Source organism: Platichthys flesus, chromosome 1 (assembly GCF_949316205.1).
Source record: "Platichthys flesus chromosome 1, fPlaFle2.1, whole genome shotgun sequence".
NCBI classification, from domain to species: domain Eukaryota; kingdom Metazoa; phylum Chordata; class Actinopteri; order Pleuronectiformes; family Pleuronectidae; genus Platichthys; species Platichthys flesus.
Window position 1 is genome coordinate 546,671 of NC_084945.1, and position 23,142 is coordinate 569,812.

General features: G+C 44.7%; 3 protein-coding genes and 2 non-coding genes across 6 annotated transcripts; 4 read left to right on the forward strand and 1 right to left on the reverse strand.

Moving 5' to 3' along the window:
* The first annotated feature begins 792 nt into the window (after positions 1-792).
* On the forward strand, positions 793-3,006 carry rpl12 (ribosomal protein L12). 2 transcript variants are annotated; one of them, XM_062385365.1, is made up of 6 exons: positions 793-955; positions 1,627-1,700; positions 1,983-2,081; positions 2,304-2,385; positions 2,512-2,598; positions 2,858-3,006. In XM_062385365.1, the coding sequence occupies exons 1-6, from the start codon at positions 919-921 to the stop codon at positions 2,974-2,976; spliced, it is 498 nt and encodes a 165-aa protein (XP_062241349.1). In that variant the 5' UTR covers positions 793-918; the 3' UTR covers positions 2,977-3,006. The 2 variants fall into 2 exon arrangements, with proteins under 2 accessions (XP_062241349.1, XP_062241432.1); XM_062385448.1 differs by having other exon boundaries at positions 795-1,013.
* On the forward strand, positions 1,740-1,865 carry LOC133959192 (small nucleolar RNA SNORA65). The gene has a single exon (XR_009921778.1). It is a non-coding gene; the product is annotated as a small nucleolar RNA SNORA65 (small nucleolar RNA).
* On the forward strand, positions 2,633-2,758 carry LOC133959190 (small nucleolar RNA SNORA65). The gene has a single exon (XR_009921777.1). It is a non-coding gene; the product is annotated as a small nucleolar RNA SNORA65 (small nucleolar RNA).
* Positions 3,007-5,173: 2,167 nt separating the features above from the next.
* Positions 5,174-9,891, reverse strand: pole3 (polymerase (DNA directed), epsilon 3 (p17 subunit)). The gene is made up of 4 exons (XM_062385570.1): positions 9,535-9,891; positions 8,434-8,519; positions 6,682-6,800; positions 5,174-6,486 (listed from the first exon to the last, which is right to left on the reverse strand). The coding sequence occupies exons 1-4, from the start codon at positions 9,598-9,600 to the stop codon at positions 6,287-6,289; spliced, it is 471 nt and encodes a 156-aa protein (XP_062241554.1). The 5' UTR covers positions 9,601-9,891; the 3' UTR covers positions 5,174-6,286.
* A 4,229-nt stretch (positions 9,892-14,120) lies between these two features.
* kmt5b (lysine methyltransferase 5B) lies at positions 14,121-22,744 on the forward strand. Its single transcript, XM_062385689.1, has 10 exons — positions 14,121-14,473; positions 16,733-16,988; positions 17,067-17,214; positions 17,359-17,524; positions 17,608-17,717; positions 17,950-18,116; positions 18,232-18,251; positions 18,355-18,491; positions 18,575-18,774; positions 19,033-22,744. Exons 2-10 carry the CDS (start codon positions 16,820-16,822, stop codon positions 20,541-20,543), a joined length of 2,628 nt encoding a protein of 875 aa, XP_062241673.1. The 5' UTR covers positions 14,121-14,473; positions 16,733-16,819; the 3' UTR covers positions 20,544-22,744.
* The last annotated feature ends 398 nt before the right edge of the window (positions 22,745-23,142 follow it).

Here is a 23,142-nt window from a genome sequence, read left to right on the forward strand (position 1 = left end):
AGAGTTTCTCTGGTCACATCTGCTCAGAGATCAGCGGCTTCATGATCACAGCAGAAGCTGCAGGTGGTTTGTACCGAGCTGGAGTTTCTGTTTCCTCCTCCTCCTCTCGGCTCGCTCATTGTGCTCAGTACAACACGAGACGTGACGCTCACAGTCAGGACTACTGACACCTAAATCATCCCAATAAAAAATAACCTTAACTAACCCTCTGAACTTGAACTAGTTCATTTTAAGTGTGAACTGGCTCAACGCTGCAAACAGCTACTGGACACCAGCATTGAAAGGCAGAAGTAGTAGGGCTGGATCATTACACTCCTGTGACCAATCCTGCATGAGACTGCGGTTAGGCCCGCCTTTCTCATTAGCATAAGGACACTGCAAATGCAAAGGAAATGTATCAAGGAAAAAATAAATGTTAAAATATATTTAAGACATTTCTTTTGACATTTCTTTTGGTATTAACATATTTATTTATTTATTTCTGTATTTATTTATTTATTTCCATTTTTATTTATTCATTTATTTATTTATTTCTGTATTTATTTATACATTTATTTATTTATTTATTTTTACTTATGTCATGTATGGTCCTCCATATATTTATGCTCTTCACAGTGAGAACTGGGCGGCAGTGGAAGTCTCGCGGCCCTGTGGAAGTCTCGCGGCCCTGTGGAAGCCTCGCGGTGCTGTGGAAGTCTCGCGGGCTTGTTGAAGTCTCGCGGTGTTGTGGAAGTCTCGTGGTCATGTGGAAGTCTCGCGGTTCTTGTCGGGTATATAAAGCAGCTTCCGGCCGCCATCTCTCTCTCTCCCTTGTCCCCCTCCGGTGAAGGTGCATCTTCTCGGTCGTCCCGAACCCGGGTTCATCCGACACCAACACCGAGTAGCAGAACCGAGCTCCGGCTCCACAGCAGCGACATCATGCCTCCCAAGTTCGACCCCAACGAGATTAAGATCGGTACGTTGCTCTGTGCGGAGACAACATGGAGCCGGTCTCTGAGCGACGCAGAGACACGGTAAAGAGAGGACACGAGCCGGAGGCTGGATCCACAGCGCAAGTGTATAGAAATACTGCAAGTGAATAGAAATACTGCAAGTGTATAGAAATACTGCAAATGTATAGAAATACTCTCATTTAGTATTTACGTGTTCTGCTTCACTTTGACTGCAGCAGGAAACACGTGGGCCTAACCTGCTAGCTGCTAACATGCTAAAGCTAGGCTACCATTAGCACAGATGCTAGATGAATCAGAGTTACATGCATGTGGTGATTTTTGAAGCCTCGTGTTTTAGAGAAACCTGAAACTTGACTTTTTAATAAGGTCAAGTTTAGTCACGTGGTTTTTTAATTTGTGTTAAAGTAATAATGAACGTTAAATGAATTTTAGGCTTCAACATGGAGATTCATGATAAATAAAATAAATGTATTTTTATGTATCAAGACTTGATGAAGCTTGTCGCTGCGGGTCCGTGATAAAACTCAATGAGCTGTTATTTGACCTGTGGTTTTATTTATTATAACATTATGATATCAGGGGACGCGTTCCCTTCAGGGTCTAACTGTGTCTCATACAGATTCTTCCCGCTGCACTGATACATGAGGATGACTGAAGGTTCTCTGTCCCACAGTGTTCATGAGATGCACAGGAGGAGAAGTTGGTGCCACCTCAGCTCTCGCCCCTAAGATCGGACCTCTGGGTCTGGTGAGTACTACACAGTATGACGTGTGTTCCACCCAGCCTCCCGCCACTATGCCAGTCCTCCCAGTGATTGAGTATAATCCAGTGGAGGCTCAGATTGACCCAGCTTTAGGAAACGGGGCCGTTCACACTAATGAGTCGCTCTGTGCCGCAAAGACTGAGACAAACCATCGCACCTCCCAACAACTGCACTTTAGTTTGTTAAACCAACTTATTGTGTTATATAGTGTTAAAGTGTTTCCATGTCCCAGCGGCAGATGAGCTCACGTCCTCTTCTCTCTCCAGTCTCCCAAGAAGGTTGGTGATGACATCGCCAAGGCCACCGGTGACTGGAAGGGCCTGAGGATCACGGTGAAGCTGACGATCCAGAACAGAAACGCAGCCGTACGTACCCCCCCATCCACATGCAGACTTCACACAAACAATCTAACACAACAGAATTATCCATAAAGGCTTGTTGTCAAATCTTAAAAGACTGACTCTTAATTTGTACAAAGGAAGATGGAGAATCTTTGTATGGAAACATCATGAACATTGTACATTTCACTGTTAGACCTGATGTACTGGTGTCACTGGTGGATTGACTGGTCCCTTTGTGGTGTTCAGATCGAGGTGGTTCCCTCTGCGTCCGCTCTGATCATCAAGGCTCTGAAGGAGCCGCCTCGTGACAGGAAGAAGGTCAAGAACAGTGAGTGAACATTAAAATGTCCAATATATCAACATTAAAAGGTCATATGGGGCAGCTGTGGTAGAGCGTTCGTCCTCAAACCAGAATGTCGGCAGGTTGAGATTAACCACATTTCTTCTCTTCCAGTCAAGCACAGCGGCAGCGTGACCTTCGATGAGATCGTGGGCATCGCTCGCCTCATGAGGCATCGCTCCATCGCCAGGGAGCTCTCCGGTAAGAGTCCAACTCCTGCTGCCTGGTTCAGCCTCCCGCCACTATGCCAGTCTGCCCAGTGACTGAGTATAATCCAGTGGAGGCTCAGATGGACCCAGCTTTAGGAAACGGAGCTGCTCCCACTAATGGGTCGCTCTGTGCCGCAAAGACTGGAACATTTCTAATCTAGTCATTTAATAGTTTTCACGTGTTTTGTCAAAGTTACCACTTCACATGTGTTAGCAGCCGGATCTTTACTGACCTGATCTTCCCTCTTCAGGAACCATCAAGGAGATCCTGGGCACCTCTCAGTCTGTCGGGTGCACCATCGATGGTCGTCCTCCACATGATGTCATCGATGACATCAACAGCGGCAAAGTGGAGTGCCCCACTGAGTAAACTGAAGCAAATAAAGTTGATAAAAACTGAGCATCTTGTTTGTTTCCTCTGTCCAACAACCTCAACATTTATAAACACAACAGGGTTCGTAGAGATCATGGTGGATGGACCGTCTTGGAAGAGGATTTATATTCATGTAAAGATGCATCAATTTGTTCCACTTTGAGGGACAAATTAAGAGGCTAGATGAAATAATCTAGAACCTACTGGTGTGAAACACTGCAGAGACTCACTGAGCAGTAAATGGTTCAGTCAAATGCAATAGGCACTTTTATAATACTTTAAATAACTATTTTGCAGACCAATGTTGCTCAAGCCCCGCCTCTTGCTAGAACGCCTGGTATGTTTTTGTTATGAATTCAAAAACCTGACCAATATGCTTTTCACATCGAAAAAACAAACATCAAGCTGCTTTATTGTGGAAGGTTGTGTACTTCCTGTTATAAGCCAGGTGTTGGTTGGGACTTGTTTTGAAGGGGGTGTTGTCGAGAGCAGTTTTGAATGTGAAGGAGCAGACGGTGCTGTCTTGATTCAATAACCATCTCTCGGGTCATGTTTCTGCTGAGGCCTCCTGACAGTATAACACAGGGGTCGGTGACCTTTACTATCCAAAGAGCCATTTGTTCCCTCTTCCCCCTAATAACGTGTGTCTGGAGCCGCAAAACTTATAAAGTTATACTATATATATATATAATAGTTTTGCGTTTATTTAATTATAAAACCCTTTAACATTTTATTGCTATTTTTACCTGTTACAAAAAAGGGAAACACAAAACTCAGGACAATTAAAAACATGTGTAGGCCCATTTGAAATAAATGAAACTCAGAACTATGTGCTCGCTCTGGAAATGTCTCTAAACATATTTTTTTTGTTGTTTGCCAATTCCTCGCCACACATCAAGCATACAGGTCAGACCGCATCGTTGTCTGTTCACGCAGAATTAAATCCATTTTCCTCCCAGACTTCTCTTGTTGGTTAGTTCACCGAGGCCGGGAGTCGGACCCTAGATGAGCGACCTGCAGGGAGGAGCGCCGGGCCGGAGACCTAATAGGTTCTGACGCGTATTTAAGTTGACGAAATATTAAAACAAAACGTGAGAGCAGGTCCGACTGGAGGCAGACACACAAACTGCAGCTCGGTACAAACCACCTGCAGCTTCTGCTCTGATCAGGCTGTGGATGTTACCACTTTATTTTCACAGAAGAAGGTTCTCAGAGGTTTTGTTTGGCTATTTTCTTCAAGGTTATCAGGCAATATCCCTAAAATAAAGTGTGATGGTTCCAACGGTGTGTCTATAAATAAACATGTTTTTATTTCCCTTTGTATTTTTTGCCAGTATTCTGTTAACTTTGGACAGTCCCAGTATATATGTGTGTGGTCTCCCAGCTGCCACAACCCCTCCAGCTTTGTGCTGAGGTGTTGCTCCATTTAGATGTTATGAGGGGAGTTCTGAAGTATCTCATTTTAATCTTCCATCCAATTCCCTCCAGTTAGGACCACTGGTTACTCTGTGTCCCTGCTCGTATGAGGTTTCCCATTGTTCATCAGAGATTACTGTGTTCATCTCTAGTTCCAATTTTTCTTTAATATCCAAATTATTCTCTTCTAGTTCTTCCTGCAATATCCTGTATGAATGTGATATGAACTTTGCTTTCACAGTTCCTTCAATGGCCGATATGAAGAAGTGCTCTGTTTTGGATGGTGGTGAGCAGAGCTTTTCCCACTCGGGCACACACTAATTATTATTTTGAGTGTGTAGTTTGCAGTGATGTTGTCGTTGAGTGCATTATACTGAAAGAAGTTTCTTATGTTTCTAATATTCTGCCCCTCATGTATGTGTTGGCCCAAATATTGGAAACACCTCTCAATTTATTATTGTGTGTTCATCATGGAAACTCTAATTTCAACATCAGACCATGGAGTGTGTGGACAGGGCGGGGTTTCACCACACCATGCTGGACCACTATTGGCTGCAGAGGAGTGAGTAAACGTTAATGTTTGGATCAGGAAACATCCTCTTAATAAATATAAATACTTTAATTTGAAATGTGACTGTATATTTTGATTTTAAACTGAAACTAAAAAACCTGTGTCGGCAGTATAATCGATGTAGAAGTTTCTTCTCCATTAATTAACCTAATAAAAGGTAAAGCTTTGTATACATCTGGAGTCATGAATGAAGCTGCGAAACTTCAGTTTTATACAAAATATTTATTGAAATCTGAGAAAGTACAAATGTTTCAAAAAGCTAGCAATACAAAACCTAAATGCACAGCTACTGGATCGGAGATGGTCCAACCACAAACGTTCATGTTCTCAGATTCAATATCAGAGGATGTGAAAAACTGAGTGATTTATATCTAAATATATTTGTAACGCTCAACTGTCAGGACACTAATTTATTAAATGATACGAGTTACAGATCTGACTTTTCCAGTTTAACTTCTAGTTCAGCTTCATTCATTTAAATTACTATTATAACTTGTGGAGGTTGATGCTTCTCAGGATGTTTAAACGCTGCTCCAACATTTCAGACGTCCACTGGGAAATGGATTTATGGAAACTTGAGGAACATGAACTTCTGTCTCAGATTTTATAAACGGAGCAGATCCGGGTTTTTAGAATCATCTTTAAGGATGTGAGATCAGGCTCTTCTGGCTTCTTCCAAAATTTCCAGAAAAAAATAATAGTTCTTCTACGTATTTAAAGGTCGGACATTGAAGAGCTTGGTTGACTTGAGTGTAGGTTCAATGACTGGTTCTGGATGGAGTTCGACTCGTATCAGATCGACCCGGTCGTCATCCGTGCAGCTCCACGATAACAAGAGAAGAAGAAATGCAGATGTTGTCATCAGTGACACAGTTGTGTTACTTTTGGTCTGGTTTACTCTCACACAAACATGAGGCCGGAGGAGAGGACGACTTCCTGTTTAATGGCTGCTGGTACACAACATGTACACAACAACATGAACACTCATATTCAGAATAGTTCCATGAACACCTACAGGGGTTCAGCCAAGCCGGTCGACAAATTGTGTTACAGAAGAAATCATACAACGCAAATATCTAAATGTTACCACAAAAAGATTAAACACAAAATGGAACGAGATGGGGGTGTTTGTGTGGGTGTGTGTGTGTTTGTGTGTGTGTGGAAGACAGAAGCTGGATGTCTGTAACTCCTCCTCCTCTGAAACCTGATGTCACTGCTCCACTGTGATTGGATGATGGACGCGTCATGTCGGGGGGGGGTTGCTTCAGAGGGGGGAGTGTATTTCATGGTTCATGTCTGCAGAGCTCTGGAGAAACCTCCTCAGTTCTCCACCTCCTCCTCCTCCCCTTCATTCTCAGCTTGGGGCTCCTCATCCATCCGCTCCTCCTCCTCCTCCTCCTCCTCCTCCTCCTCTTCCTCCTCCTCCCTGCTCTTGTCGTTCTCGGAGTCAGTCTTCTTCTCTTTATCTTTGCGCTTCTGCTCTGTCACCTCCTTCTTTCCTTTCTGGCCCTTCTTATACACTGTTGAGACAAACACACCATTAATTGGATGTTATGGATTAATTCATTCATTCATTATATCATATAAAAGGCTGATCCTGATCCTGGACCATAGATCAGTGAATCGGTCTGAATAGACCTCTTGAATTCATCAATTTGTGTGAGACACACACAACATTCATATGTATCATGGATCTAAAGATCAGATGTACCAACCCTCCAGAGATTCTTTGAGAGGCTCCAGGAATCGTTCGAACTCCATCTCCTCCATCGCAGACAACACGTCTCCTGCATTCAGAGTTTTTCTTTTGGATTTCATCGCAAAATTATTTGCACTGGAACGAGACAAACAGAAGCAAAACAGATCTATAGAACCGTGCTGACGACTTCCACTGGTGATTGTTGTAAACTCAATATGGAGGCAGTTGAGAAAGATGTAAAGAGACAATCTGGAGTTCACGAGTCTTTAGGCTACGTGAATATTTGGCCTCTTTTCTTTTCATTAGAATATTGAGATCAATTCATCAACCGACTTGAAACTCGGCGGCCATCTGGCCTGATGGGAACCAACGTGTTCTGGAGTCATGCTGTAACCGATCTTCACAAAATCCAGTACACACGTGCATCATGACCAGACAAAAGAGTCCCAGCACCAATTTGATTAACGCAACAGGAAGTCGGCTGTTTTGGATTTAGTGGCCATTTTGGCCATCGTACATGTTGTGTGTTCTAACAAATTCCTCGTAGAGCTTTAATCAGATCAACTTCAAAACCGGTGAGTGTCACCTCAACAAGATGGAGATTCAAACATCTTAGATTATTAAGTTTTCTTCTCACGGTGTGACTGTGGAAGCATTTCAGACATTCAAGGTCCAATCTTCTCCAAACTGGACATGTAGGACAAGAGTCCCAGTGGGAAGACAGCTACACAGAACTTACAACCACAGCGCCCCTGGTGGTGACAGAAAATTCATTGTTTTTTAGCACTTCTTAAGCCTGAAACATGCTTCTGCGTTTTCACTGGCCCGTAAGCGCAAGAGCCCTTCCGGGTCCCTTACGTGCTTCTGTATCCCTCCTTACGTGCTGACGGGTGTCGACCCCCTTTTCTAAAATTTACGGCAAAGCTCCGCAAGCTCACTCAGCCCGCAAGGCTGTGATTGGGCTGCTCTACATCCCTTCTGGAGCTGCATTTCCGGTTTCATGCCCCATAATACCGGCAGAAATCACGGAAGATTTAGAAGAACGAATATGGACCAAATAGAAGAGCACTTGGCAGAAGAGATCCGAAAGTATGACCACTTGTATAACCCGTCACTGACTGGCCGATTTGTCCGCCAGAAAAAGGCTACGAGGAGCCGCAGTGGCTATGTAAATAAACAATCGACGAAGAAGAAAGAAGGCGTCTCTAAGGTCGTCTTCGACAAAAAGCATTACTCCGCCTAGTGTTCTGGCGCGGAATTGCTTTGTAAGACGCGCAACGGTTGGGGAAGCATGAATGAAAATGAGTCTTGCGCCACAGCGGCGTGAAAAGACGCAGACGCAGTCGCAGAAGCATGTTTCAGGCTTTACACACTGATTAATTTGACCATTGACCACAACTGTGTCAAACTTTGTCCGAAGGGTCTCGAGACGTTGATGATGTCGACTTAAGGACACTGTGAGTTTTCGTCCAACGCCATGTTAAAGGCATAGAGTCAGATTTCAACAAGTCGCCATGACACACGGAACTGCAGTAACTGCACTGTTCATTGTTCAATCTCCCACAAACTATGTGTGTAACAGTGTGTGTCCTCAGGATCAGAGGTTTCAGTTTGAGACGACCAGGCAGAGCAGCCGTCTGAGTTGTAGAGGTGTGGGCGGGGCCTGAGGTCCTCCAGGTGTGAAGGACATCGACTCAGGACACTTCAATCTGAATTGTGTGAATCGCTCCTGGACAGTGTTTGAGTGTGTGCTGCACTGGGCTCTTACCAGGAGGTGGCGTACAACACAAACACACTGGCAGCTTGGGAGATGGCTCTCCTCGCCTCTTTGGACACGTTCACTCCGTCTGGGAGCTGAGGAGCAAACGAGAGGAGGAGGAGGAGGAGGGGGAGGAGGAGGAGGAGGAGGAGGAGGAGGGGGAGGAGGAGGAGGAGGAGGAGGAGGAGGAGCAAACGAGAGGAGGAGGAGTTATCTCAACGGTTTGAATCAGAACACAGACGAGCGACAGAAGGATTCATCACAGACACACAAACATGTGTTGATCAGGTTGAAGTATAGACTTCCCGAGCGTTGTGTTAAATCAGCTCTAACAGAGTTGTTCTCCTGTAGTTAGTGACCTGGTTAGTTGATGTAAAGCTTTTACATGAGAATTACTTATTGTTCTTTAATAACTTCTCATTCTCCAGAGTCAGAAGCTCCAAAAAACTCATTTTCATTGTATTTGCCTGAATTTCAATGTTTTCCACAGCTTCATGTGTCTATTATAGATCTATACGTATTGAAATATCAACATTCATATAAATCATAAGAGAAGCAGGTTTGTCTTGTTGGGCTGAAAATACACGTCATTACTATTTCAGACACATAAGCTGTTTGGATATATGTTTAAATATTAGTTATTATATCTATGATTTCAAAACTAACTAAGTTCACTTAGTAACTAAAACTTTCAGATCAATAACACTTTCAATATTCACACTATAATGTGTTAAAGTTCAATAATTCAGGAAATGGTAATACTCAACAAATGTGTTATTGAGTAAATGTACTTAGTTCCAGTCTGCCAGTGAACTTTTAATAAGTAAATACTGTTCATTACTTTACAATTACTGAACACCACACACAGAGACTCACACACATACAAACAGAGACACACAGAGACTCACGCACACACACACACAGAGACTCACACACAGACACACACAGAGAGTCACACACACAAACACACACACACACACACACACAGAGACTCACACAGAGACACACACACACACACACACACACACACACACACACACACACAGAGACACACACACACACACACACACACACACAGACACACACAGACACACACAGACACACACTCACAGCCTCCTTGATGATGCGGGTGATCACCGCGTTCGGAAGGTTCAGGTCTTCCGGTCTCTCCGCCATCACTCTCCCCGGTCACCGACTCTTTATCCCGGACTGGTCACCGTGAGTTCCCCGCTCCACTGACCGGAGCAGATCAGTGCTAAGCTAGCGGATTAGCTTTAGCCCGGAGCTAACAGAAGAGCTAATGGTTCCTCGGACTGGTTCGTTACCCACACTGACGTCACACCGCTGATCTCACGGTACTGGAGGCTGAAGTTCAGCACGCGACCATCGGAACCGATTTGTTTTGAGAGGTTTTCCCGCGAAGCTTCCAACCACGAGCCCCGCTCTGACGTCACGTCAACTTTGAACTCTGACGTAGCCGGACACGTCACTGTCACGTGTTAAACGTTCAAAAAATACATTTAAAACTAATATTCATATTTTCATTTAAGATTCATTGATTAAATCAACAAATGTGATTAAAGACGATAAGAACTTCACATTCATTTCAAATTTTTCCATCAAGTCATGTTTATCTCAGTCAAAGAAGAGGCTACAAGAACCATAAACTGTAAATAAACACTAAACCTATATTTAATCAAATCTAAATCAAAAGATGTGTCCACACGATCAGTCTGCTTCCCCCATATAAATAAATATATACATGTCTGTGTGTGAGTTCATTTTTATATTTTTACTGACTCATTGTTGGGTCTGGTCTTTTCAAATGATTTGATAGTATTATGCACATTTATATTGTGAGGAACTATTTTATACATTCAGATACGAGATATTAAGTTATTACTGACGATGACGTTACAGTGGCACCTCAGTGTATTTAATTTGGGCAGTGATCAAATATCTGCCCAGTGTACCGACCAGCTGGGAAACCCTCCGGTCCAGTGGATCAGGTTCTGGATGAAGATGAATCCCCTGAGCGGTCAGACCTTCACCTCACACCTTCATCCCAAACAGAGCAGGTCCAGGGTCTGTGGGAGAAAAGGTGTTCAGGAGGATTTCATGGCAGCAGGGCGATGCAGCCCACTCACGTGAAGACGGATCTCTACGCCCACGAGTTCAGGTTCCTCTGAGCTGGTCCTGGGCATCACTCCGTTACAACCCAGTTCCCTCCTCAGATACAACAGTCACTGACACTTCACTCGTTCTGCAGATGAAGAAACAAATGCCCAACATGTCAGAGCAGATCAGTGTGAAACAGTGTTTACATCCTGAGTGTTTGGTTGTTGTTGGTCCTCGGGAGCTGAGGAGTGTGTTGTTAAATCAATTCACACATGTGGTTAGTTTAGAAACATGCTGGTGCTGCTCCTCCACCGGGGCCAGGGTCCGAGCAGCAGAGTCTTCAGCTGGGAGCCTCTCCGGGCTGGGCAGGAGTGGCAGCCTCCCTGCCGCCGGCTCCACACACTCCCACATCCCACCATGTGGCTGCTTGTCTCCTCAGCTCGTGTCTGTTCTTCGATTCCATGCCCAAAAAGTATTAAATAAATAATGTCAAAAGTAGTAAATACATAGTAGTAATGTCGACACAAGAGCTTATGTAAGTGTGTTGATATGTCAGTTGACACCAAAGATAAAGGGATGAAATTAGGAACTTAAAAATAAACAATTAGTGTAATGCTGTTGTTAAAAAGTGAGCCCATTACATTGACATTTTAATAGATCAAAACACTGGTAACTGAATTAAAAACATTTTTTAAATAAATAGATCAAATTACCCTTATCTTTTGGTTGGTAATTTGCAAAAGGAAGTTTGAGTGGATAAGAGAAAGTGCGTGTTAATCAAAACAAAACATTTAGTAAACATGGCAGGATTATCTATAACATATATCCCTAGAGCATATCTATAACATATATGTTGCTTGTGTTCAGTTCCTCAGCAGACATTAAAGATAATATCCTGAGGCCCACGGACCTGTGAGAGGACAGTAGTATTCTACTGGTGGAAATCTGCCACCTCACCACTAGATGACAATGTATCACACACACTTCCACTCAGTTTATACAACTGACGACAAAACATAGTTTTTATACCAACACACAAATAACTTCTGTAAATAGAGTGTAAATCATGTGATGAGTTTATCTGAGCGTTTTCATTGGACACTGAGAGAAGCTCAAATTCACTTCATCTATGAAACACTGTGGTTTCTCCATCTTAACTTTCAAAAGGACGAAGCAGTGCAGATACCTGATGAAGTTCAGTAACCAGCACAGAGGTGGAAACGTCTGTGTGAAGACAGAGACAGACAAAGATCCACCAGTCAACGAGGACAGAGGACATACATGTTCATACATGTACACACCTCTACACACACACTACAGTCTATCATATATTTTGCATATTTTAGTTCTGTGTTACTTTGATGAGGTTTGATGAAGTTCTAATTGTTCAGATGAGGTTGATATTTTTCTCTGGCTCTACCATGTTCTGCTGATGTTCTATCTTGTTTTAATGAGGTTCTATCTTGTTATAGTGAGGTTTTATTACATTACATTTCATATAGCCGACGCTTTTATCCAAAGAGACTGAACATAAGTGCATCAACCCCGAGGGTACAGACCCAGAACAACAAGAATCTAGAAAGTACAATTTATTCAAAAATAAAGCAATTTTTTTTTATTCAAGGTATAGGCCAAAGAGGTACGTTTTTACTTTGTGGCGGAAGATGTATAATCCTTCTGGTGTCCAGCTGTTGATGTGGAGCTGGTTCCACCAATCAGGAGCCAGGACAGGAAACAGTTGTGATGGTGATGAGTGTTTAGCAGTGATGGAGCAACGAGCCGATTGGACGAAGCAGAGCGGAGTGAACGAGCTGATTGGCCGAGGCAGAGCGGAGTGAACGAGCCGGGTTTTGAGGTTTGACCAGGTCCTGGATGTAGACTGGACCGGATCCGTTCACAGCACGGTACCAAGTACTAGTGTTCTGAACCGGATATGGGCAGCCACTGGGAACCAGTGAAGGGAGCTGAGGAGTGGAGTAGTGTGCATAATGTTCTAATGAGGTTCTATCTTGTTTTAATTATGTTCTATGATGTTATAGGGTTCTTATATGTTCTAATGAGGTTATCATTTTTTTATTGAGGTTCTATCGTGTTCTTCTATGGTTCGACTGAGGGTTGTATATTGTTGTATTGAGGTTCTATATTGTTCTAACGAGGTTCTACCTCGTGCTACCAAAGTTTTAGTTTGTATTAATGAGGTTCTGTCTGGTTCTAATGAATTCCAATGAGATTTAATGAGGTTATATCTGGTTCACTGCTCTGTGTGTCCTGCACCAGATGGGTCAAAAGCAGAGATTACATTTCCCTACCTGCAATGAGTGTGTCTGTGCATGTCTGTGCATGTGTTTGGGACTAATACATGCATCTTAATCTTTCTACTGAGGTTAAATGGGGTTTTACCTTGTTCTACTGGAGTTTGATAAGGTTCTTCCTTGTTCTACTGAGGTTCTCCACAGGGTCAGGGCCACAGGCAGAATCACCATCAGTTTCCCTGCGCTGGAACCGTAGGAAGCAAAGAGGTTAGTTTTTGCGGAACTACTTTTTTGTACATCCAACTGTCACGGTTTGATGAGGTTCTACCTTGTTTGAATGAGGTTCTTTCTGATTCTAATGAAGTTTAATGAGGTTCTACCTTGTTCTACTGAGGTTCAATCTTTCTTCTACTGAGGTTCTATTTTGTTTTAATGATATTATATGTGGTTCTACTGAGGTTTGATGAGGTTCTACCTTGTTATAACGATAGTATATCTGGTTCTAATGAGGTCTGATGAGGTTCTACCTTGTTTTGATCAGCTTCTAACTGGTTCTAATTGGGTTTGATGAGGTTCTACTTTGTTTGAATGAGGTACTTTCTGATTCTAATGAAGTTTAACAAGGTTCTACCTTGTTCTACTGAGGTTCAATCTTGGTCCTACTGAGGTTCTTCTTTGTTTTTTAATGATATTATATGTGGTTCTAATGAGGTTTAATGAGGTTCTATCTTGTTTTAATGATGTTAAATCTGGTTCTAATGGGGTTTGATGAGGTTCTAACTGGTTCTAATGAGATTTGGCCTTGTTTTTACGATATTATATCTGGTTCTAATGGGGTCTGATGAGGTTCTACCTTGTTTTGATGAGGTTCTAACTGGTTCTAATGAGATTTGGCCTTGTTTTTACGATATTATATCTGGTTCTAATGGGGTCTGATGAGGTTCTACCTTGTTTTGATGAGCTTCTAACTGGTTCTAATTGGGTTTAATGAGGTTCTACCTTGATTAAATAAGGTTCTACCTTGTTTTGATGAGGTTCTATCTGGTTCTAATTGGTTTGACCTTGTTTTGATGAGATTTTCTCTGGTTCTAATTGATTTTTTTGAGGTTCTACCTTGGTTTGACGAGGTTCTCTCTGGTTCTAATTGGGTTTGACCTTGTTTTGATGAGGTTCTATCTGGTTCTAATTGGGTTTGATGAGGTTCTACCTTGATCTACTGATGTTCTCCACAGGGTCAGGGCCACAGGCAGAATCACAATCAGTATCCCTCCGCTGGATCCGTAGGAAGCGTAAAGAGGTTTGTTTATGCAGAACTACTTTTGTGTACATCCGACTGTCACAGCCACAAACTCAATAACGATCTCCGACATCGTGTCACTAACGGTGTGAACACGTGTTCTGTCCCGTGGTGGTTCCCTGGGTCGGACTGGGTGTGGGTTCTGTCTCTGGTTCTCGTGTTTCCGTCCACACGCCGGAGAGCGGCTGCGTGTTGGTGGGATCTACTTTCTTCAGGATGGCGGTGCTGCGCCTTTCTCTCCTTCTCCCCTGTGCTGCGCCGCCATCTTGAATTTTAATGTTAATTTCTAAATAATGTGTTTGCTGTGATATTTTGGTCCAGGCTGTGGAAGCGGGACTGGTTCCGAAGCCCTGCAGTGGGCCGTGCTGTACAGAACCACAGTGTGAGTACCGTGTGGGCTCGGGTGGGCCGCTGCTGTGGATTTGGGACATTTAACTTCGGAACGCGTGAAAACGCTGCGAGGTTCCTCCTCTGTTCTCCTGATTAACAACAGAACCTCAGCGGGTCCATGAGCAGCTGTTCTGGTAGAACTCCTCCGCATCGGTACAGACACGAACATCAACTTTTAATTCCCTTTAGTTAGCCTGCTAAGCTAGCGAGTAGCTTCCACATCAGACAAGCAGAGCTAGCGCTGCTAGCTGCGGGGCTCCGGCGGTCTGCAGGGAGGCAGCAGGTCGCACCATCCTCCGGGACGAGTGTGCAGCGAACTGTTCGAGTGTGAATACTTTATTAACACTCATCTTTATATCGTGAAAGTGACAAATGCGAACTGTGCGGAGTGTAAGGGGCTGATGTGGTGCTTTTAGACTGTGCTAGCTTATGCTAAGCTAGCAACCTGCGGAAGTTAAGTTTGAATCCAGCTCCACACGGAGCAGTGTGAGATCAGGTTTGTATTCTGAACACGTGATGAACAATAACACGATCTGGATTTGATTTATTTGAATGTTTACATGAAGACATGAGAGCGTCGGAGCCTCGTGAGATGTGGAGTTGGTGTATTCTTGTTATGACGGTTAATGTGTGTCGATGTGAACCAGCGGCTCCATCATTGTGTTATCGTGTCTCTTTATTGAACGTGTGAGCTTCATGTGTTTGTGTTACTTCCTCATGTGAAGCTTCACGGACCACGGACAGGCGGAGGAGGCTAATCTCCGCGGCCGAGCATCTCCCCGGTGCGTCGGCTGCTGGTTAGCATCGTGCTAACCCAGCCGTTGGGGAGGGGGGGGGGGGGCAGTTGTTAGCAAACAATGCTAGGGGAGAACTCGAGCCTCTCGGCCTCATCTGGCGCGGTGGCCTCCGGGTCTGCACCGCCGCTCCCCGGCCCAGTATGTGGCTCCAGGCTAGCGTTAGCTTCCAGCTAATGAACCCAAGGTTTAATGCAGCGATTACTAATGACATGTTGTTGCGACGCGTTCACGGGTTTCACGTCGTTAGTGTGTCCGTGTGTCCAGTGCGTGGTGTTGCTCCTGCAGCTGAAACGTGTGCACAATGACGTGTGCGTTTATGACATGAACACAGTGACACACTATTCGTGTGTGTGGAGAAAACACCGAGGTTGCTGTTGCACTTGACAGTCAGCCACTGCAGTACTCGGGGTTACCACTGAGTGGCGCTGCAGGGAGCAGTGGTTTTCTGTGCAGCAGCTGGTCGATCAGCTGGGACTGGCACCATGATGTGTACTTTGTGAGATGGATCGGTACCTTGCTGGTTCCACTGCAGAGTTGAGTGACGTGTTGCTCACGTGATGTGGAGGCTGTGACGGAGTCAGCTCTGACTGAGTGAACCCTGACCCCCTCTCACTTCCTGTCACCCAGACGCAGTTCAATGTAAAGTGTGAACATGGCAGGTTGTCTGGTATCGTTTGGATTCTTCTGGTGTTAATCTGTACTCTTAAACGTTTCCTTATCGTTAAGGGGAACTTTAACATATAAAGAGTAAACAGATCAAAGTATAAACAAATATAAACAATGCCAATGTTTGAACCAATTTACGTTACCACAATAAGTTATCACTAAATAAGTGTTGCAGTGTTTAATACAGTGACATGCTCCAAACTGTCCCCCCCCCCCCACCCAGAGATGTGTGTTTGTCTTGGGGTCACGCATGTCTCTGCTCTCACATGTATCCGTGTGGCGCCACGTGCTTCATTAAGTTGACACAGAACCGTGCCTGGTGTCAGAACCCTTGTGTGAAATACAGGCCCACAGTCCTGTAGACTGGAGTTTGCAGTAGCTACTAGCTAAATGTAGGCTAATGTTGCGTGCTGCCAGAGCCATGTAGAGTGTGTGTTACACCCCGGTTAAGTGTCATGTAAACAAGCAGTGATGTTATGTTGCCATTAAGTTCAGAAACTATTTCAGTAAAGAGCTCCGGCTCTGAAATGAGGCCCCGGAGTCTGCGTTGTAATTCTGCCTGAAGGATCTAGATCCTGATTTCAGCAGTCAAGCTAATTTCCACCTCAGTGAGAACAGTAACTTTCTCATCCTCAGTTATGAGTGAATATCTGTTTGCTTCAGTCTGAGCGGGCAACACATCCACCTGCCTGTTTCCATCCATTTCCCATTTGTATATCTAAAGTCTGATATAATCAAAAGTCTTGACTGTGGATGCAGTAACATTGTTGCTTCTGCTTTGCCCCCAGGTTTCAAACGTTAGACCACAGTCTTCCCCACTCGAGTGTTTCTTTAACTCAGAGACTAAATGCAACTGGACCAGGGGGCTTGTGGGCATGAAGTGGTTGGGCGAATCCAGGAACATGGTATTGAATGGCAGACGACACGGAAACAAGTTGACCGGCGAGCAAGCTGTGAGCCAGAGCCAGACCCGCTCTCAGCACTCACAGCGGACATCCCTGCGCCACAACAAAACGCATCCCAGAAACCGAAGATGTAGCCGCAGTGAGTTTGCACAATGTGTTGATAAATGTCTGGATTCTTTAGTCTTTGCCTGTTCCTAAGCCTGTTTGCTGTTCACAGGGTTTAATGCAGCCAGTCTGGAGGCAGAGCGGCGCTATGTGCCCTCCTCGGGGATGACTGCCAAGGAGCTGTGTGAGAACGATGATATGACCACGGGCCTCATCCTGGATCCATATCTGGGCTTTCAGACTCATAAAATGAACAACAGGTCAGCAGATTCATCACAGGGGAATTCATGGTGCCGCAGTTTCCTCAGTCAAATGAAAGCCCTTTCATTAACCTGCACACACGTCTTCTCTTTAGATTCAGGTGCATTTTACTTCATGTTTCTGACGTTACTGTGTCCCCACAGATTTCGACCGATTAAGGGAAGACAAGAGGAGCTGAAAGAGATCATCGAGCGTTTCAAGAAACATGACAACATGGAGAAAGCTTTCAGAGCCCTGACAACCGGAGACTGGTCCCGAAATCTGTTCCTCCACAAGACCAAAGCCCACGAAAGGCTCTTCAAACAACATGTAAACACATGATCGTCTGTCTGCTCTGTTTGCCACCAGCACCACAGTCAACACTCGGATCACTAATGTTGTGTTTGTCACAGGTGTTTGTGTATCTGCGGATGTTTGCCACAGACAGCGGCTTTGAGATTCTCCCTTGTAATCGTTATTCATCAGAGCAAAATGGAGCTAAAATTGTGGCAACAAAGGAATGGTGAGTTCAATCTGCTGTGTTGCACAAACATCTACGATGTAACTTTTTCATAATTTATCAGCCTGCTTAATATCGCCCATGGTGCAAACTGCAGATGACCTGTGTCCAATCGGCAGCTTTGATTAACAGTTATTAGAACACCTTGGAGGACCTGAAACATAACTGAAACAATCTATAAATCAATGAATGTCTACTAATTTTCCTTTTTATTGACAAATCCTGTTCTCCACAGGAAGAGGAACGATAAGATCGAGTACCTGGTGGGCTGCATCGCGGAGCTGTCGGAGAGCGAGGAGAACATGCTGCTCCGACACGGGGAGAACGACTTCAGCGTCATGTATTCAACCCGTAAGAACTGTGCACAGCTCTGGCTGGGCCCAGCTGCCTTCATCAATCACGGTATTCATCTTTGATATCTCTGATGATTGAGCAGCGTTAGTGCTGCGGCTACGCATTGAGAGGATTCAGCAGAATCGTGGCACTAATCCGTCTTTTCTCCCTTTTTCTCCTGAAGATTGTCGACCGAACTGCAAGGTAGCTTCCTGTGTTCATGATCTCTGAAGAAACTAAGAACCTGCAGCTGCTGTTGAACATGGAAGTAAACTAACAAACTGTTGTGTGTTTGTTGTGTCTGCAGTTTGTGTCGACAGGACGCGACACGGCCTGTGTGAAGGTTCTGAGGGACATCGAGCCGGGGGAGGAGATCTCCTGTTACTACGGCGATGGTTTCTTTGGGGAAAACAATGAATTTTGTGAATGTTACACATGTGAACGGTAAGTGTCACCACACACACACTGAACGAGGGAGAAGCCCTTGAAGCTGTGATGAAGTTGTGTTTCATGTCACTGTTGAGCAGACGGGGTACCGGTGCTTTCAAATCCAAAGCTGGGCTGCCAGTGGAGGTGCCGGTGATCAACAGCAAGTACGGGCTGCGGGAGACGGACAAGCGCCTGAACCGGCTGAAGAAGCTCGGGGAGGGGAACCGGAGCTCGGACAGCCAATCAGGCGGCTCCCACACAGACGGAGATTCTCAGGAAATGCCAAAAACACATCAATGTAAGTCCAGAGTCCAGGGTTCTGAAGGAAGCTATGAAACAAGCACAAGGCTGAAGGCTGTCAGGGTATTTGTGCACATATTGTTTAGCTGAACAATACTTTTAAAACTGCACAGACATGAATACTCTTAGTCTTTTACAGTCATTTGGGGCAAATTTGTCACAACATATTTGTAGAGCAAACCCAGCCAACATGTAAAGGTAAGTCTCAGATCTTGTTAATAATCCATCATATTCAACACATTTCTCTTTTCTACAGCTGCCAGAAAAAGAACATCCTCCTCTGGCCTGAAGTACAAAAACAGGACTCAAACCAGGCAGACTTTGTCCAGAGCCCTAACTACCTCATGTTCCAAGCAAGGTCGTGTAAACAGTAACAGGGTACCAAAGAGACTAAAATCCCAGTCCAAGACCTCACTTGGTAAAGTGCAGCTGCGGTGTCGGCGGCGGGGGGCCGAGCCCAAAGCGTTGGCCAAAGGAGAGACTTGCCAGCTGGGTCTCAGGGACCCGAAGGTGTCGCTGTGTAAAGGTGTCGCCGTCAAGAAGGAGAAGGATGGACAGGAGCTGGGGCAGCAGGCCCTCGGGCCGCGGGGCTGCCTCACCCGGCACGCTGCCAAGGAAAATGGAAACCTCCAAGCTGTGCAAAGCAGCGAGGGCAGCCAGTGCTCCACATACAGAACTCGCAGGTCCACTAGGACCCTGGTGAAAGCCCAGGAGACGGCAGCTGGCGTCAAGCTGGAGCCCAGTGCCATGGACGGCTTGAGCCCGGTGCCTGGTGGAGTGGTCATTAAAACAGAGCCCGCTGACATGGAGGAGTATCTCCACCATGGAGTGGGACTGGAGCAGCCGGCGTTAGAGCCCGGCTACGTCAGAAGAGGCTCCTGCCCCAGGCGGAAACGAGTGTCACGGCTCCGGGCCGAGCGGACGATCAAGTGTGAGAACCCGTACGGCGAGCCCTTCATGCCGGTGGCTTCTGGCCACGCCGCTAATTACTCTGACTGTGGCAACGTGCTGCTGAGCATCGCGGAGCGCCACCGGGACTTCAACGGGGTGGCCAACGGCAGCAAGTCCCTGCGCAGGGACAAGGGGAAGAGTGGCTGTCGCTCACAGGACAAGGGGAAGAAGAAGCGTCAGATCACGCGTTACGATGCTCAGCTGATCCTGGAGAACAACACAGGCATCCCCAAACTGACGCTCCGCCGGCGGAGGGACAGCAGCAGCAGCAAAACCAATGATACCAACGACTCCATCGGCTCCTCCAGCCTCTCAGCCTCCACCGTCAACTCCGCCTCTTCCAGCAAAATCAGCATTAAGTTCAGCAAAGAGCACGATAAGGACAAAGGCAGCACGTACATCGCCAAGCTGAACAACGGCTTTGCCCCCGTGGTGCACAGTAACTCCACCAAGCTGAAGATCCAGCTGAAGAGAGAGGACGATGCTCGGAGGACATCCCAGTCGCGGGCTGAGCAGATGTCCTATAACGGGGACATGGGTCAGAGTCTGGAGGCCAGGAACGGGGGACATCGGACCCAAAACGTTCTGGCCGAGCCTTCGTCTGAAGAGGACGACGACGATGATGACGATGAGGACGAGGACGATGAGGAAGAGGAGGAGGATGACGAAGACGACTACTTTGACAATGAGTTCGAAGACGATTTCATTCCACTTCCTCCAGCGAAGCGGCTGCGACTCATTGTGGGTAAAGACTCCATAGACATCGATATCTCCTCCAGGAGGAGAGAGGATCAGTCTCTGAGGCTCAATGCATAAGCTGTGGAGTTCATCGCCTCCACCTCTCTGTAAATAAAGACAACTCGCTAATCAACTGTTGTGTTGATGGAAAAGAAGTACAGTAATTTAAAAACAAAAATTGCTGAAAAGTTGAGAATCTGAATGAACGTTACTGGAGGGCGTTGTTGACTTGAAGCAAATCTCTGTTCTTCACTTAACTTGTTTTCATCAGTTGGTGTCATTGTAGCTCTGATCAAGACAAATGAAATCGATCAAGCTGAAGTGCAAAAATTTATCTTTGTTGTTTCTGAACGATTCGGCCTGTTTGAAAAGTGAAAAACAAGGATTTGTTTTAAGTGGAACTTTTCCTTCAAGTGAATGCACTTGATATATTCATAATGGACATGGATATTGTATAAAATGTACAGTATGGTGACTATCCCCTCTGTCTCATAGGCAGGTTTTTATTGAAGTTTAGATTTTTGTCTCATAGTTTGTAAGTTGTGTGGCGAACCACGCTGAACGTGTGGTGCGCTCGGTCCAGAGGCATTAAAAGATCCGGCTGTTCACTTGTGTCCGGGTGCCATGTTTCCATTATCCTGAGAGAACCACTTGAGTTTCAGTGAATCATTAATAATCAGCATTATTTATTGTTTAAGTCAATCATCTAAAACATTATTCATGTAAATGTCACAGTAAAACTTATTATTTTGATAGATTGATATGGATTCACCAGGAAAAGGAGCATCTCCACAGTGAAACGTGTCCACAGTGTGTTGAACGTGGCTCTCAGTCATCACATGGAAGAATTGATGGTGTTGCACAATTATTTTCCTCCATCGACACCAGCAGCTCATCCAGAGGCTGCAGAGTTCAGATCAAACCAAGCACACGAGTTTTACAATCACAGGAGGAGGAAATGAAATGGACCTGAGTTTTTGTGGTATAATGGTAACATGGCACACGTGGTGGTTTACAGGTGAGAACATGGTTATCCACATGTTAGGCTACCTATATGCTTTTCTAAAAAGTCTCTAAACCATAATGTACAGAAAGACTGGCTCATGTCCCTCAGCTAAACCATGACAGTTCCTCTCAAGTCACGTCTTACTCTTTTCTACCTTAATCCAGTTGTTATCCAGAGCTGCAACTTATTCATTGTCTTTCTGATTTTAAGAAAATATGTAAAATTCTCTGGTTTTCAGTTTCTCAAATGTGAATTTGTTTTCTGTTTGATTTAAATCTTCCGTGGTCATAATTGATTTTGTTAATCGGTCAAAGGGAAACATTTGAATACGCCATCACACATTCATGAATCAATAATCCAGAGGGGTTTGTAGTTGCAGCTCTGACGTTAACAGACGTCCACGTACATCCGAGTTTTGAGGAGGAAAGTCATGTCTGAAAATGTTTCTTTTGGAATGGAGTCATATTTTCTTCTTTTCTCTGTGGTGCTACTTTTTTATTTCCATGCAATGTTTGAGTTTCTCTCCTGCTCACCTGTTGGGAGGACGAGGCAGCATTAACTTTAAAGGCCAGAGTAGAAAAGCTCAGTCTTATCACTTCTATCCGATCTCTGGTTTTTGTCACAGGAATATTTTCAGTTTCCAAAATGTCAAACTAACTGTATCCAACAGCATTCGGTGCCTTAAAGATCTTTTTGACACATTTAGACCAAATTTGTGACACAACCAATCAATGAGGAATGAAACTGTTGACGCCATCTGCCCCCCCCCTGAAACTCCCACTCAGCAGCTTCAGTCCTTCTGTATATTATTTAGAGTTTAAGTGGAAGTCGACACATCAAGGGATCAACAGTGGTTTGAATGTTAACCCACTTTTCTTGTGTTAACACGTACTGTTCATATCACCAGCAGCTAATCACCGTTCTGACCCTGGCTCAGTCTGCCCCCCCCCCCCCCCCCCTCGTCGGACGTCTCCATCCTACACTGTAAACTGTTCCAGGTATTACGTCTGTGTGGTCTTTGTCCAATAGACAGCTGTCGAGATTTCTAATTGATTACAAAAAGGCAAAAAATGAAAAAAAAATGAAAGGCAAAACAAATGTGAATAGTTTGCGGACATTCTAGCGTGTTGCGTGGGTAGTGGGAAAACGTGTAAAAAGAATTAAAGTGGGCAGTGCATATATTGTCCAATATGTAAATCATGTGAACACATCTTGTACTTATTTAACAGTTTTGAATACTTGAAAACTATATAAAGTTTCTTTGTGACTCTTGTGTTCTGAGCCTGCTTCTACATTTGCTGGATTTTGAGGTGAAAGGTTTTTTTTAATGTCTGAAAACTGTCCAAACCCATACATTAAGATAATTTACCATATGTATATAAACATGATCAAACTAAATGCATGCACACAGGAAGGGAAATGTACATTTTACATTGTACTTGAGAGTAAACCTCAAATATAGATATGAAAATGTTAATTTCTGTGATTTATGATTCTTCTCAGCTCCAAATCAAGAACGATTCATTAGTTCTTTTCTTCCTGCTCAGAGCCAGTGAGGGGTCTGGATCTATATCTTTCTATTCTTCAGTCACTCACTCACAATCACTTTACTAAAACATATCCGACTCTGTGTCACATGGTTCTGTGGCTCATCTTTCATTGGCCGGGCGC

Bases quoted from the DNA above. Each gene is read 5' to 3' on its own strand.
- pole3 (XM_062385570.1), bottom strand. From the start codon at position 9,600: ATGGCGGAGAGACCGGAAGACCTGAACCTTCCGAACGCGGTGATCACC. The intron at 6,801-8,433 runs GTAAGAGCCCAG...GTCTCGTTCCAG, and splicing joins GTGTTGTACGCCACCTCCTG to TGCAAATAATTTTGCGATGA. The intron at 6,487-6,681 runs GTTGGTACATCT...TTGTCTCAACAG, and splicing joins TCTCAAAGAATCTCTGGAGG to TGTATAAGAAGGGCCAGAAA.
- rpl12 (XM_062385365.1), top strand. From the start codon at position 919: ATGCCTCCCAAGTTCGACCCCAACGAGATTAAGATCG. The intron at 2,082-2,303 runs GTACGTACCCCC...TGTGGTGTTCAG, and splicing joins TCCAGAACAGAAACGCAGCC to ATCGAGGTGGTTCCCTCTGC. The intron at 2,386-2,511 runs GTGAGTGAACAT...CTTCTCTTCCAG, and splicing joins CAGGAAGAAGGTCAAGAACA to TCAAGCACAGCGGCAGCGTG.
- kmt5b (XM_062385689.1), top strand. From the start codon at position 16,820: ATGAAGTGGTTGGGCGAATCCAGGAACATGGTATTGAATGGCAGACGA. The intron at 18,117-18,231 runs GTATTCATCTTT...TTTCTCCTGAAG, and splicing joins AGCTGCCTTCATCAATCACG to ATTGTCGACCGAACTGCAAG. The intron at 18,492-18,574 runs GTAAGTGTCACC...ACTGTTGAGCAG, and splicing joins GAATGTTACACATGTGAACG to ACGGGGTACCGGTGCTTTCA.